Raw genomic sequence first — 16880 nt, forward strand, 5'->3', positions numbered from 1 at the left:
AAAGATTCCTTTCTATTTCTGTCTGTGTAAGCATGTACCCAAGAGGCCAGACAACAGCATCAGGTCCCCTGGAGCCACCTGATGTGGGTGCTGGGAATGGAACGGAGGTCCTCTGGAAGAAACAGCAAGTGCTCTTAACCACTACGCCATCTCTCTAGTCCAGTTTCAATGTTTCTTTAAGCAATGACAAACCATTGGGGACCTTAAGCACTGATCCCTTCTGTAACCTAGAAACTGGGGAGGAGCGAGCACCAGCTGGGGAGATCGCTGAAGTCTGGTGGAGGCGGCAGGTGCTCTTGGCATTTACTGTGTATTTTACTCATTAAATCTGAACAATGAGCCTATGACACAGGAAGAACATCGGAGAGGCTCAGGGATAGAGTGCTTGCTGGCATGATAAAGGCCTTGGGCTTGAGTGCCGGTAACATCCAAAACCAAAAACCCCAAAAAGAATTTAATCAACATGGCCAAGGGACACACAGCCAAGTGTCTCGGCCTCAAAGCCCACTTCTCTGAGTTGGGAAGCATTTACAATGGGGAATTAGAAGAGACAGACTGAGTGACGGATGGACAGAGTCTTTGAACTTTACACTGAGAACAACTGAGTGAATGACAGCACATTGAAGAGGAATCTGGATTCCACACAAAATAACTTGGCTTTAATTATCTCATACTCTGAGGTGTCCAGGAGACAATTAAAAATGCAAATTAGAAGGGGCAAGAAAAGAAGGTGACAAGGAGAAAGAGGACACCCCGAGAAGGGTGTGGTGCAAGCCTGTGGACAACAGGGGAAAGGGACTAGTGGAGACAGAGGGAAGGGTGGCTCCAAAGGGAAGCCAGATCCACAGGGAGGCTAATGCTCATGTCAGCAAGATGGTCAGATAGGAGGGGAACACAGGGCAGCGAGGTGCAAAAAACAGTAGAGAGTGACCAGAGAAGCATGGAAAGCATGGAGCTTCCTGAGCAGGAGATGAAAGGAGCCGTGAAAGGCAGACAGGGGCTCCTGCCTAGAGCATCATCTTTTTTTCTTCTTCTTCCTTTTTGGGTTTTTCAACACAGGGTTTCTCTGTGTAATTCTGGCTGTCATGGAACTTACTATGTAGACCAGATTTACCTCGAACCCAGAGATCTACCTGCCTCTGCCTCCCAAGTGCTGGGATTAAAGGTGTGCACCCCCAAAGCCTGGCTAGAGCAAGGTCTTACTGATGACTCTAAGCACTAGATGAAGGACTAGCCTGAGAACACAGAGAAAAACATCCAGCCCAATGGAAAGGATGGCTAACTCATTAGAGAGATGTGTCCATAATGCCAATGAAAATGTTTTTGTGGCCTTAATAATACTCCAACATTTACAAAAAGACTTCTCTTCATTTAAAAAAATATTTTGACCTTACATCTTGCTTTCCAGTTTAACTTCAGAAATATGCTGAATTCCTTGGAAAGTTTTATATTCAGCTGCTATGCTGAACGTAAAGAATCTGTGTGAGAACGTCTGTCTTTCTCCTATCTTAAAATACTCTGCATATTCTTTTAAGGCTTTCAGAAAAGTTACACTCTGTAGCCCAGAAATCTATAACACCTTTAGAAACTCATTAAATGGTTTTTCTTTTGATTTCAAGATATTGGGAGCTAATAATCCTAGGAATATTCTGCTTTTGGGGTCTTTCTTATACCTGCTACAACTTCCATCAGAACAAGAAGCACCTTTGAAAGCATATCGCTCACCCTTTCTGACTCAGAGAGGATGGCTCTGGTACTCTCATGGGCATGGATAATGTGCATGGATCAGATATCAGCCAATTCACCACCCAAGCAATGTGCTACTTGTGGGTTATCCTTTGGGGTCTGAGAATCAGGGACACAGCCATGGGGAAGGGCTCAGGTGATTTGTTCTAGGAAACTTTCTATCATAGGGCTGCTTTCTGTGACGTTCTAATACAGTTAGTCTTTTTATTCTCATTCATATTTTTCTATAAAAGAATTAACTTCATCTAAACATCCCAATACACTAGAAAAGTATACAATGTATTATTTTAAATTCCTGAAAATCTCTTCTTTTACTTTCTCTTTCCAATCTTGGTCTCCTTTTTCTTCAGTAACACCAGCTCAGTTTTTTTTTAACAATACATTCCACAACCACTTTTATTCTCTCTAGTACACCGACCATATGAACATACATGCCATTCTTTCCTTTAGTTTCTATGCCATCCTCTCTCTGGTAGGGAATTTTAGGCTTTAGCTGTTTAATAAAGGTGACGTGACTTGGGAAAGCTAGTGGGTGAGGGCTACACTGGAACTACTCCTGAGGGAGGAGAAGCTCGTACGTCTTAGGGAGCTAACAAAATTCCAAGGCTTAGGAAGCTAAAGAAACTTAAGGGGTTCAGAAAGTTACAAGAGTCACAGGGCTCCGCCCTAAAGTTCTACAAGCAGCCACCTGCTGGGGGAAGAGCTCCCCACAAGTTGAGCAGGAGCTCCAGCAATGCGGCGGGAGGACTTTTAGGCTTCTTAGCGATACAGCTGATCTTGCATCACCCAAGCGCCTGTAGTCAGTGACCCCCTCAACTGTGATTCTGTAAGTGACCCCAGAAAACATGCTGGCTCCCCAATAACACAGGTGGCAATCATTCCCTTGGCCTGCTGTTAGCTGTTAGTACTCTAGCCAGGTGAAGAGGTATTTGCTCATGTCTCCTCAGGAAGAGGCGCACACAGGTAGGTATGCCCTCCCTTCCCCTCCAGCTGTATTATTCAGTTTCCTATCTAGCACACTTATTCCCAGTTCAATTTAAAAAGACCCAAGTTTTAACAACTCCTTTGTTTCCTCCCTTCCTTGGGGTTATCCATGATCTTAGTGACAATATTTACTATTTTAAACGCTATTTAAATTGTTGTTTGCCATCAATCAATTTAAACACACGACAAGAAGGACGAGGTATTCACTCCTTCGTACACTGGTCCATGTGGAGATTCTGGGTTTGGTTGATGATTACACTATTTTTGATATTATATCAATACTTATTTACACACACCAACACTGTGAAACTCTCTACTCTTTGCTTCCCCCTCTCTTCTGTCTTTTTCTGTATCATTTTAAAGGATAAATTTCTTCGAGTGACTTTTTTTTTTTTTTTTTTTTTTTTGGTTTTCGAGACAGGGTTTCCCTGTAGCTTTGGGAGCCTGTCCTGGAACTAACTCTTGTAGACCAGGCTGGTCTCACATTCACAGAGATCCGCCTGCCTCTGCCTCCCGAGTGCTGGGATTAAAGGCGTGCGCCACCACTGCCCGGCCTTCGAGTGACTCTTTCACAAAGAATCTGTAAGTAGCAAACAGAATCCCTGCTTGTCTGAAGAGAATGTGTATCAAAAGTCTTATATTTTAAAGCCTGAGTTCTGAGAGAAATCTCACTACTTTTGCATTGTTTTTCTCTCCCTTTTTTCTTTTTTTGAGACAGGGTTCCTCTGTGTGACTACCGTGGCTATCTGGAACTCACTATGTACAGCAGGCCGGCCTCAAACAGAGCTCTGCCTGCCTCTGCTTCCCAAGTGCTGGGATTAAAGGAGTACGCCACCACGCCCAGTTTGCATTGTTCTTTTTTAGGGAAGCTGGGTTTTGTTGTTGCTGTTGTCTTCGTTTTAACTGCAGAAGCTATTCGGATAATGCTGGAGTTTTCAGCAGGATGTGGTCTTTCTGAATCTTCCACTCTCATCTTGTTTGTCCTTTGGTAAGACTTTCAATTTGATATTTGTTTCTTTTGTTTTGGAAACTGCTTTTCTATAAGTTATTTCTTTTCCTCTTCTTCTATGTCTCCTTTATTTCCTAGTCTCCTGTCCCGTGTTTCTGTTCCCTATTCCAGTTAGTTCCTGGCCCCGTCTTCCAGAGCACCAATCTGTAATCAGCTGTGTCCAGTCTACTGCGTATCTGCTCCCTTCACAGTCCCTCCGGGCTTTGTGTCCATCTTCAGCCTTCTCTTTTACATTGCAGTTTTCAGCTCTCTCCAAAGCTTGGTCATCCCTGACTGTGCAGTTGTTTTTGTAACAGAATACAGCTAGTTCTACTATACATTAGCTAAGACATCTTTCTCCAATGCCTCAAGTAAATGTAAAATGTGCCCCCCCCCCCCCCCCCCCCGTCGTACAATGGGGACAATAATGAGTTAAAGACCAATGTGGAAATTAAACAAATGGACACCTGTAAGTGTCTGGAGCAGCAGTGAGCATATTCTAAGTACTTAACAAACGCTAGCAATTACTATCATGGTAGAGACTGGGATGTGGGGTTCATGAAGTGAGACACGGAGCAGCGACATAAACCGAGGAGGCCGGAGGGCAGCACATACTGAGGCTGCTTTCCCGTCTAGGACACCACAGCACTTCATTCCATCCCTTATCATTCTGCTTCCCTGAAAACAACTGAGCCCTGCGCTCCTGTGGCCCTCACAAGCATACAGTCCTTCCAGTCTGCCTCACTGTTCCTGCAATGGTGCCTTAGGCCTCAGCCAATGTCTGCACCAGAGGGGCCGAGGCTGGAATTAGAAGCTCTTTAACTCCCAGGGGCTTCCTGGAGCTTGCTAACTTCCCTTCTCACACACCACTGTGTGCTTGCTTTCCCCAGATTTGCCTCTCACAGGAGTGTCTGGTCACTGAGTACTCAGCTGCTCCTATTTGTTTCCTAATGCCCAATAATCTTCACAATTTCTGATCGGTCAGCAAATGGCATTCTCTCTCTGTCTCCTTTCTCCCTCTGTCTCTGTCTCTCTTTATACACTTACCCTTTAAAGAATGGATTTTTCTTTTTAGTGGATTTTGGACAAAAACAGTGGTGAAGCGCTGTCTTGTAGGTAACTTAACCCACATCTTTGATACAGTCCTACCCACTCACCTCCAGGATGGGGACTTGTTTATGCACTATTCATTTGATAGATCAATTGACATATATTTTAATCAAGAATTTATTTTGGTAATGATTGGAAATACAAAGTAAATGGGAGTTGCTATAAAATACATAAGACTAAGTATGCATATTACTTTCTGTCGCACCCCATCATCTACCTCACTGTAACGAGACAGAGTTAATCTAGAGTAGAGCAGCACCACTTTACCCGTCCTCATCCCTCTCATGACAGAAAGAGACCTGAAGGCTTCAGTCCACATTCTCGGCATTTCCAAAGGCTTGTTATCAAACATGCTCTTATTACCGCAATCTGACATATTGATTTATATAATGTATTTCAGGCAAAAAACAAAAACCTTAATACCAGACACACTTACTCTTCTCCTTCTTTCTACTGAGAACTACCAAGGCGACTACAGCAAAAGGTGCCACTTACTATGCAAAAGGCACAGTCAGGGACTGGCACCGAAGACCGATTGATCTACCCATTACCACATCTCCCTACCCCCACTAGCACTACTATGAAGCTATTGATTGAAACACTGCCGATCGGTTTCCATTTTCTGATTTTGGGCAGGCCAATTAAGAAAGTGAGTAATTGTGATTACACTGCTTCAGGATCAATTACACTTGATGTAAGACAAAGTGCTCTTTTTGAAACATACAGAAAATAATTTTTGATTTTGCATGCTTTTGTGAAAGATGAAATATAAAATAACTTAGTAATTTGCACCTTCACTGCAGAAAATATATTAATGTGTTTATAACAGATAGTTAATTGTTATGTGAGATACATTTGTCATTTTTCTAAAACTAATTTAAGAGACATTGAAAGAATACTACTTAATATAGGATAAAAATCAACACTACAGTGTGTATTTCTTCCTAAAAGGTCTTGGCTAACTGTAGAAGACAAAATACAAATGTGGTCCAAAACACTATAAAAGAAGTCTTTGTAATTAAGAAAAAATGGAAAAATAAGAGCACATCTGATTATAAATTGGTAAGATAAAGGAGTATTTTAGGTTTTAATTTTGGTCTAATTTGATGTACAAGTTTTGTCATTGGGTTCACATTGTTGAGATCATTAAAATGAATATACCTCTGGTGTTGGAAGCAAATCTATTTAGAGTGGTGTTACTCATAGCCTGTGTTCAGTAATATTGATCTGTGTTATTTGTCTAATAGAAAAATAATAAACAATTACTAGGCAATGTTGAGAAAAGTAATCAGTTTCTATATATCACTAATAAAGCAGACCTCCCAAAACATAAAGGTGATGATCTGCATAAAATCAATGTGCACACCGCACTGTTCATATTCATCACTGCCGGCTCAGGGCCAGAGTTCCTGGGAAAATGACAAAGAAAGGTTTGCTACATTTAATCTACACATTTACTTTAAAGGTTTCTGTCCTTACTTGTAAAATTGAAATCATAACAAATTCTATCCTAAGCTAGCTAAAATTCAGAAACATAAAATATTTCAATTTTTAAAGAAAAACAAGTAACTTCCACTAAAAACCAAGTCACGCTCTGAATCAGAAAAACCTAAGAAGGAACTCAAGGGTAACTAAGTTGCACCAGCTTTGTTCTGGAGCTCATCAGCATAAACACGCCACATGAAAGCAGTAAAGCCTCAAACTGAAAGACTGCGGCAACATTTGGTATGACATCTGAACCAACTCTGTAAATGTACTCAGTTTGTAAAAGGAGGAAAGCGTATGGGTCTAGAATCAATATTCTCCTCAAGAAACTCGCTGTATCTCAAACTGACATCTTGCCTCAAAAAGAACCTTCTCTGGGTTATTCAGTAATATTATTAAACTGCTTATTTCTCTGAATTTTCTAAGACTATAGTATTAAAATAAGAAAGAAATTAGCAATAGCCTTGTCCTTTAACCAACAAACCATGGATTACAGCTGCATATGGCAGGCAGTAAAGGCAGGTGTGTAAGACCAACTAAGAACAGTACCAAACAGTACACACGCATCAGCAACATTCCAAGGCACTGTCAAACAAAAAAACACAGTTGCTTAAATGTTGTGTCTTCCAGGCAGTATAAAAACAGAAGAACAACTGAACTTACCACAGCTGGAAACAGGCAGTCTGTGTCGAATCACAGAAGTCAATACCCACTGAGACAGTGACAGACCTCTCAGGCTCCAGAGAGTCTAGGAAAGAGGGAAATTTTGATATGAAAACATGGAGGATGTGAAAAAGAGTTAAAGAAAACACTACATGTTCATGCCATCTTTGGTTAAAAAAAGTACAGATGTAGCCAGGTGATGGTGGTGCACACCTTTAATCCCAGCACTTGGGAAGCAGAGGCAGGTGGACCTATGTGAGTTCAAAGCCAGCCTCGTCTACAAAGTGAGTTCCAGGACAGCCAGAGCTACACAAGGAAATCCTGTCTCAAAAACCAAATAAATAAATAAATAGATAAATAGATAAATAAATAAATAAATGCCGCCAGTAGTGGCACAGGCCTTTAATTCCAGCACTTGGGAGGCAGAGACAGGCAGATCTCTGCGAGTTTGAGGCCAGCTGGGTCTATAGAGCTAGTTCCAGGACAGGCTCCAAAACTACAGGAAAACCCTGTCTTGAAAATAAATAGATAGATAGATAGATAGATAGATAGATAGATAGATAGATAGATAGATAGATAGATAGATAGATAAAATTTAGTGATGGCTCGTAAGAGAATTTCAACTAAGAATATTAAAGGAAACTATAAACTCATGTCGCTGAAGTTACATTCTTCCAAGTTAACTCTGAGCATTCTCCAAAGAACACACTATACCTATTTGTTTGAGAATCTTTTTCCTTATTTTTAAAGTCCATTGTTTAAGTAGCTATATCAGTGTTGGGGGTTACCATATTTTTCATGCATTCACGTCAACATATTGGTTCATCCATTTCTCATTGCCTTTTTCTTCAATTCTTTAAACAGTCCTGCCTCCTGTTTTCATGTCACATAAATTCTACTGCATATTAAATTCTATTAAATTCCCTTGCCTTTTCCTACTGTAGTTTAAATTAGAATGGTCCCACAGACTCATATATTTGAATATCTGGTTCCCTGTTGGAGGAATTGTTTGAGAAGGATTAGGAGGTGTGGGCTCATTGAAGAAAGTATGTCCATACCATTCCTAGTTCGTACTCTCTTCCTCTGCCCCCAACTTGGGGATAAGATGCTAGCTCTCAGCACCACTGCTCGCCTGTCTGCTACCATGTTCCCTGCTGTGACAACCATGGATTCTACTCTGCTCTGAACTGTTAGCCCCAAATTAAAAGTTTTGCTTTAAAGGTGCTTTGGTCATGGTGCTTGGCACAGTGATAGAAAAGTAACCAAGATATTTCTCTTTTTCTTTTTAAGAAACAAAGCATTATTTTCTTATGATTTTGAAGGCTGCATTTCTGAGATAAAGGTGTAGGTGGTGTTGCTTCCTTCCTATATCATGTTCCTTTGTTTGTAGATGGCTGTCTCTTCATGGCTTTCTCTGGGTGCTAAGATGGGTCTGGGGTCTATCGAAACTTCCTCCTCTCATAAGAACAACAGTTTGATTGGATTAGAGTCCATCTGTGAGGTCCAAGACATCTCTTAAGAGATCCCTTCTTCTTCTCCACCCACAGTCCCCTTTCGGTCATAATCTACCCACCTACACACACAACCACTCCAAATGAGTACAAACCAGAGATATGAATCTTCTGTTTAATGTAATAATCTCTAGTTTCATCTGTTTTCCTACAGATGTTCTGCCATTTCTCCTTACAGATAAGAAAAATTCCATTGTATGTATGTCCTCATTTCTGTTTACAGGCATCTAGACTCGTTCTACTTCTTGGCTACTGTGAACAGTGCAGGAAACCATGTATGTGTAAGCGCTTCTGCAATGAGCAGGTGGAGAGTCCTGCAGTAGTGTTTTCTGAGGACACACTGGCTTTCACATCGGCTGCACACACTCACACCCCAGCAGTGCACAGTGCTCTCTCCGCGCCCTGCCACATTGTCCTGATGAAGTCATTCTGACTGAGGAGAGGTGGAATGTCAAAGCAGTTTTAATTTGCATTTCCCTGATGACTAAGAGTGTTGGATACTACTTCTTTTGAGAAATGAGACACACATTTCCTAGACTATCTTCATCTACATAGGCAGTCGACATTTTTGTTTTGTCTTTTTTTTTTCTTAATACAGAGTCTAGCTCTGTAGCCTGGGCTGGTCTTGAACTCTATATAGTTCAAGCTGGACTAGAATTCACACACGGAAATTGTTGAGCTTTTGAAATGCATAAAAGATCATATACTCAAAACTGCTGACTACTTAGATATAATAAAATAAATTTAAACAATGATTAAAAAAACCCAACTTAAAATGCAAGCTGAAGTAAACTGGGATGATGACATTAAGTTGTGACCACTTCACCAACAGAGCTGGTATCACTAGAAAAAACTGCACTACCCAGGGACTTAGCAGGGTGAAATTACTGGTTGGGTTCAGCTGTCTTGAAAAGTAATAAAGTGGCACTATATATATTTGATAATTCTGAAGCTTCAATCAACTAACCAAGTATGGGAAACAAGTATATGAAGATATAATACTGTTTTTTTCCCCTGGGGGGTGGCAAAAAAACAAGACAAAAATTACATATTTTCATTCTACTTAAGATATCTTAGAATCATAGGACATCCTAAATATGTATGAACATATAAGTAGGGCACATTTTACTTTGCTCAAAGTTTTTAGAATAGTTGCAATTACATAATACAACACATTTATATCTACCTATCTGCTTCAGGTACATCATACCATTGTATTTTAGCAAGTACACTTACTTCAGCAGACAAACATCTAGGGTTTGCTGATAAGTAGGATTGGCCCCTTAATGCTCACCACAAACAGAAATGAAGGTAGATACAGGACAAAGAATAATTCAACAAGCTGCTATATAAAAAATTATTTCTCACAGGCTCAAGATGACCTGTGTTTGAGACACATTTTAAAATGTTATTTGTTTAAGCTGGGTAGTGGCGGCATACATCTTTAATCCCAGCACTCGGGAGGCAGAGGCAGGCAGATCTCTTTGAGTTCGAGGCTAGCCTGGTCTACAAAGCAAGTTCCAGGCCAGGCTCCAAAGCTACAGAGAAACCCTGTTTCGAAAAACTAAAAAAAAAAAAAAAAAAAAAAAAAAAAAAAAAAAGTTATTGGTTTTGCTGTGTGGTATCTGTTAATTTTCTGACTCTAGTTTGAATTTCATTTGCTTATGTAACTTACATTTTACTGGATAGCTATTAATCCACTGCAAGACCTGCTTCTTAAATCTTTGGCGATCATTGTTTCTTTATCATTATTTCCATATAATATCCCCCCCCACACACACTTTTCTAGAGCTGCACACTGTCATCAGCTCACAGCTGTTAGTCTTATTGCTTAGTCTTTTCTCCTTGCCAAGCAGAAGACGGGGCCCAAGTAAACAAGCATTCTACTTCTGAGTCGTGTCCTGGCTATCCTTTAGTGAACCCCTAACTCATTCTTCTGCACTATAAACACACTGTGGCTTGGTCTTGTTCGTATCATACACCACAGTGGGTGGCAAATTCTGTCACCTCTCAAACACGACTGCACTCACAATTCAGAACTCCTGTACTTCATATTGAGGGAGTGATAGGTCTCAAGGTGCCCCATTGTTAGCACTCTGGCACTGCTTGGTTCTGAGTATTATGATAATGAGCTGTGAGCTTAGTGATGTGCTAATTCTGGAGGACAGTTCACGATCAATGGCATGTTTTACTATATGAATGCTTCAAAAACAAAATAATTGCAAAAATTATTCATATAATGTATTTTTACAATATCTGGACACTATTTCTGGACTTGCTGTTGTGCAATGGAAATAGTCTATTGCTAGTCCTTATGTCTTCTCAGCCACCATCTTAATTCTCTTATATTCTTAATCTCTTTGGAAAACTAGGCAAATAAGTTCTAATATTCTTACAAGGCATCCAGCTACCCACTAATGGAAAGGCAAAATCCTGGGATTTAAAGGCAAACTCAAACACACTGGTGACTAGTAAGAATACTGACGGGTCCGTTAAGATGGGCACACATTTAATGAACAAAACATCTTGATGCCTTTGAAAAGGAAATATTTGGCTTTGCTGCATTCTTCAGATGACTTTGGAGGGCTATTTTAGATATAATCACACACTGTCACTGGCTGTCATCGATTAGTGACAGGTCTGGGCTGTGTTACACACACAGAAAAGAATTCTTTACCTTAAAAGCATTCGATCGATGCCCGAAAATGAATGAAATACCATAGTCATAAAGTTTTTTCTCAGAATGAAAAGCCTATAAGTAGTACTGAGACAACGGCATTCATATTTTAATGCCGCATTAACGTCATACTATGAAATTTATTGTATTTATTTCTTCTATTCTACATAGGCCAATAGAAGGTCAACTCATCAACTCATTATGCCAGCCCAAGGAAGCATTAATACTGTTCTACTGTTTTAACCTTTGGATAACATTTCCAGACACAGACAACCCATACATCAGCTACTCGACACTGCTTAACTACACTAATTTTTAAACTAGGTAAAAAGGGTTAGGTTGCAGGCATTTAAAAAAAATCATATATTGGCATATTCTGTAATTCCATGGCAACATATCAAATTTGCAAAAATAATCCAGTAAAAATTAGGACAATGTGTACTATTAAATTTTCTTAATTATCAAAGCATAAAATACTGGTATTCGGTAAGGTCTGAATAGACTAACTCCATTTTATCCTGGTTGTTTATGAAAGTCTACGAGGCTTTGCATTAGAAACCATTGTCTCCCTTGTTAAAAAAAAAATCACAAATACAAAATGTTGTTGTTTACAAAATGCCTCATGGGAAGTCCCCCAGTGTGGGAGTTATATGTAGAAAACAGAATAGTTATGTGCAACAGAATAAGGAGGAAAATTCACTGACTTTGTCCTGGTCCAAGGGTTTACTCCCAGGAAATGCCAGAAAATGGAGCTGATATACTTCAAGGCCCTTTTTGTTTCTTTTAGATAGAATCCTAATAGATCAGAACACCCTCTGTAGCTGAAGGTGACCTTGAACATCTGACCTTTCTACCACCATCTCCCGTGGGGTTTATGCAAGGCTTCTGGGGCTATATGCAGTGCCTCGTATACACCCCAGACCGTCACATTGCACCGGGTGTCTCGTATACACCCCAAACCATCACATCACACCCGGTACCTTGTATATACCCCAGACCGTCATACACTCACATTTTCAATGGAGATTTTGGCTCCCATCTACACCTTAGGATTGTTTCCACTCATACAAACTAAACACTTTTAAGAAAATACTTAAAAATGACAAGGTACAATAGAAGACACTGGAACTATGATGGGCACCTGGGAAGTGCATGCTGTGTGAGAGGTAATCAGGGCCCAGTGGCACATGCCTCCTGCATGCAGAGACGAGGGCCACCACTGCCCACTGCCTCCTGCATACAGAGATGAGGGCCACCACTGCCTGCTGCATTCAGAGACGAGGGCCACCACTGCCTGCTGCATTCAGAGACGAGGGCCATCACTGCCTGCTGCATTCAGAGATGAGGGATACTACTGTCTGCTGCATGCAAAGACAAGGTACACTACTGCTGCATCTTATGCATTACTGTAAAAAAATGAGGTTTTCCTTTTCTATTTTTTGAGCATGAAAGCATCTTGATTCATAAATGGCAGTAATAGATTAAAGATTTAAAAAACACAATAAATACAATCACATACCACAGGATGCTCTTTATCCTGTGCATGAACAGGAAGACAACAGAACAGTATTCATCCTGTGTTCCCTTTACTTTTTAATTTATGGGATGTAAAAGGAATCAGGATAGGGTCTTGAGCTTTGAGAGATACTATATTCAAAAAGGCAGACTGATTTTCCTGGTTTAACACAATAAGTTATCTATGACGAGGGGAGGAAGAAAAATGAGCAGGAGAGGTGAGAGAAGGTAATGCAGAGAGGGGACAGATGGCGGCTTTGATTCCTCAGACCCATCCTCTCATCACTACTGGGTCAGGACGCTAGGACCTGATTCACTAAGGGCAAAGAAATGTATTTCTCTTCCATGATAAATTCAGTCAAAGAAAAGGAAAATGGCTGGGAATATAGCCCAGTAGTACATGCATGCGTATACTTACATACACACACACACACACACACACGGTCACTGTCACAGTAAAACAATATGTATTTTATCTTTTTCAGGAACTATCTGCTTTAAAAATGAAAATATTTAGCTACCAAATTTCAAATGAGAATTACCTATTGGATGAAAAACATGCATTTGCATGCCTACAGGAAGCTTTTTTTCCCCTATGTGGATATTTTCTATCTTTCGATCAGAAGTATTATTCAGTGTTATTTGAACGGAGACCATCTTGTCACCAAAAATGCACGGTTGTCTTGGGAAGCAGTATTGGGCAGCCAGTCCTTTTCCACTCATTCGGTGAAGCAGCTCGTGTGTTTTTGTTGGCACAAAGACAGGTGTACTGACCTATGCACAGGAGGAAGAAAGAGTGAGTGAGAACAGATAATACTTCTTTTAGAAACAAGCCAATATTTATGACATGTTGTTGTCCTAAGTTATTATATAAAACATGGTAACAAACTTTAAAAGATACCATACACAGATCCCAGTCAGAATGGTGTAAAATTATAAAGTAAATGCTTTCAAAGTAGTATTAAAACTTTATTTTACGCTGCAGGAATATATTAAAATACTTTACAATATAAAACAAAAACAACCCAGTTGTGTAATATTATTTCTGGGAGGGGAGAAACATGATCTCACTATGTAGCCTAGATGAGCCTAGATCTTGGGGTCCCCTGGGACGACAAACATTAGGTCTCGTGCCCTGAGTATGTAAATATTTTCCTTTTACAAACAGTATATGAGCTTTGTTTTCACTTTTTAACCTAAACATTCCATACACGGCCCTCCTGGTAACTTTATACTTAGTTCTGATAGTTTTTCAGTTGGTTTTCTTGAATGTTTCAACCATATGACATCCCTAACAATAGCAAACATCATGTGCCTTCCTTCTCAATCCTTAACTTAATGCTCAGCTTATTACTGGGTAGCATGGTTCTCCTGGAGCCTGTGATCCTTCTGCTTCAATCTCCTGAGTCCTGGGATTACACGCATTCACGAACATCTTTTCCCCTTGAACTTTTTCCACTGCCAACTTCAATTTAAGGTTTCATCCTTTGTTTCACTGATTAAAATGCTCTTCCCTATTGTGATGAGTAATCTTCACAGTCAACGGGAGGGGATTGAGTCACCTAGGAGATCAGGATTAACTGAGGAAGGAAAACCTACCCTTAATAGAGGTAACACAAGCAAGAATTTCCTCTGCTTCATGCTCACAGAAGCAGAGGTCAGATGCTCCACATACCTGCTGCCATGACTGAGAGTATACAGAAGGTGACAACTAGTATTCAAAAGGCCAACTTACCGGGCACGCAATCCCCTGATGGGGACCCCTACTTGGTAAGGCTATGGGATCACTGGCTGTAGATAACTTTGCCTCTGTCTGTAATTTTTCTCATGTGCCACTAAAAACAGCTATGGCTATTTTTCAGGATCGATTGTTACAAGCTATTCTGGGCCATGATGCGATTATAGCTTATAACAACTGATAATTCAGATGTTAGTCCACCAGAGGAAGTACCCCTGATGGTGCCCTCTCACCCAGGCTTGAGGATCACAGACTGCATGAAAACCGCTGCTTTCATCTGTAATTCCCCTTGCGCAGCTGTGGAGGCCCAAATATGCGAGCCTATTCCACCCTGTCAGAGAGTTTTAGCTTGTTCAGTTATTGACAACAACTGTGGGTATACATCCTGACCTAGGGTGTGGTTACTTGGTGTTTTGGACATTAAGATGGTCCATAGAGGTGTATCTTCTCCACACTGACTGAAGGTTAGAGAATTCAAGCATACTTCTGCTCCTTCTTTTGAAATAGGAGGTTTGACCTAAAGAGTGGCTGCCTTCAGAATACTTAGTCTAGGGTGGGTTCACTGCCTAAACAACAGAATGCTTTTCTCAAGAATTAGTGACTTGATGTCTCAACTATTGGGGAAAGTACCTGTTCTGGTTGTCCTTTGTATTATGTTAAAGCAGTCTTTTTTCTTCCTCCCCTTTTGGTACTGGGGTATATGGAAAAAAAATCCAGCATCCAGTATTCACTGAGTTGCCCTCAGTTACTATCCTATGTCTCTGTGATTCTTTTATCTCTGTTCCTTCTACCTAACTTCTCTAACCCCCACGCCCCTATCCTGGTAAGTGGTATCCTTGCTGAAGCTGGTCCCCAACACAGTATCTCCTCATTACAGTGCATTTTCATGTAATATCATGATTGCATCTCAATCTTGTGGGCACATATATCTGTGGGTGGTCAGAAAGATCACATCTCATTTAGCTGCATAATCTTGATATATAGAAAAAAATACTAGGATATGTTGTCAGTCCCATGAGAGCTGTACACATTAAAGCCTGCTTTGTTTCTTTTGCTCAGACTAACTGCACATAATTGCTCTTTCTTTTTTTTTAACCTCAGAGCAAGTTAAAACTGAAGGCTTTTTATGACTGGATCATAAGTTTAAAACTTTACATCAAGGCACAAGGTCAGAGCTACAGGTGTCCAACCACATTTGCTGCATGAAGCACCCTGGGAAAGGCATGCCAATTCTTTGCTTGCCAATTCTAGCTGACCAAGACCTATGGACACTGTGCCACTGGGCTCTGATCACTTATCACTTATTTTAGGACTGTGCTTTTGGCCAATGAGAGGTAACTCTTGTAATTTTTTTTTTAACTGCTTTAGGCCTCCTGAAAAGGAGAGCTTTTAGGCTAGAAAAAAAACCAGGAACTAGAATTCAGACAGGAGAATAAGAACAGAGCAGAACAATAAAGAGCCATGACTGGAACAGCATGCATGTAAGCCTTTTCCCTCAGATGAGCGTAATCTAAGCTCCCTTCACTGCTCTGTGACTTGTGACCTGAACCCTGGAAGATACTCTTGTAGAACAGGCCTCCCAATTATCAACAGTATTATTCCACTGCTTATGTGTTTATCTCATGAAAATATTCCATCTGCTGGGCTCACATTTGCTGTGGATGGTCAGAAAGGTGATTTCTGCTTCATCTGTGTAATTCTGATGAATAGAAATAATACTAGGATATTTTTCATTACTCAGACTGGCATAAGAAAGTAATAGTATTCTCTGTCACAGAGACAGCTGATTTTAAACATCAGGACAAATTCAAAGCAAACTGGTTGCCCCTGGGGATGAACATCTGATTGTCCCTAGAGACAAATATTTCCCAGGTGTTTATTGCTGATTCAAGGTCAGAGCTTAAACAACTTTGGCAAACATAGTTTTCTTAGCAATGAACTTTCTGCACGTACTCCCAACCTCAAGGTTCATTCATCGAACAGTTTATTGTTTAAGACCTGAATTTCAATGTCACTTCCTTTCTGGGAAAGAGTTACATGCACAGCTAAGCATTATTCAGTGGCTGGTCAATGTGACCTCCCTACCCTGAGAAAAACTGTGTGACTTATTTTGTCTTCTAGGTATGGGTCAGGCCCTGAAAATGTAACATAAATTGTCCAGAGTTTGGCTGAGAGAGGAGGTATGTACAGCTATTCAGAGAACTGCTGTGTGAAGAGCTGGGCAGAGGTGTGAGAGAGAGAGAGTGTGTGTGTGTGTGTGTGTGTGTGTGTGTGTGTGTGTGTGTGTGTAGGAAGACATGGCTGAGTGTGCAGAGAAGAGCGAGGGAGGAGAGATGAGGGAGGTGTAAACAAGTGTGGAAGTGTGTAGCTGTGTGTGAAGACTCTACCTCCGTGGAGACAGAAAGATTTTAAGAGAGGATTATTTAAGATGAAGTAAAAGACAAAGTGACCATCAGAAAGTAT

The 16880-nt window shown here is 40.6% G+C and overlaps 1 protein-coding gene across 1 annotated transcript in view; it reads right to left on the reverse strand.

Moving 5' to 3' along the window:
• The window catches only part of Ap3b1 (adaptor related protein complex 3 subunit beta 1), a 201235-nt gene that overhangs the window by 18404 nt on the left and 165951 nt on the right, over nt 1–16880 (reverse strand). Inside the window, exons 23-24 of the mRNA XM_075976295.1 lie at nt 13222–13453; nt 6977–7061 (exon numbers count right to left, since the gene is read on the reverse strand). Of these exons, the coding sequence (XP_075832410.1) occupies nt 6977–7061; nt 13222–13453 (317 nt within the window). The remainder of the gene's footprint in view (nt 1–6976; nt 7062–13221; nt 13454–16880) is intronic.

Source organism: Microtus pennsylvanicus, chromosome 6 (assembly GCF_037038515.1).
Source record: "Microtus pennsylvanicus isolate mMicPen1 chromosome 6, mMicPen1.hap1, whole genome shotgun sequence".
Taxonomy (NCBI): Eukaryota; Metazoa; Chordata; class Mammalia; order Rodentia; family Cricetidae; genus Microtus; species Microtus pennsylvanicus.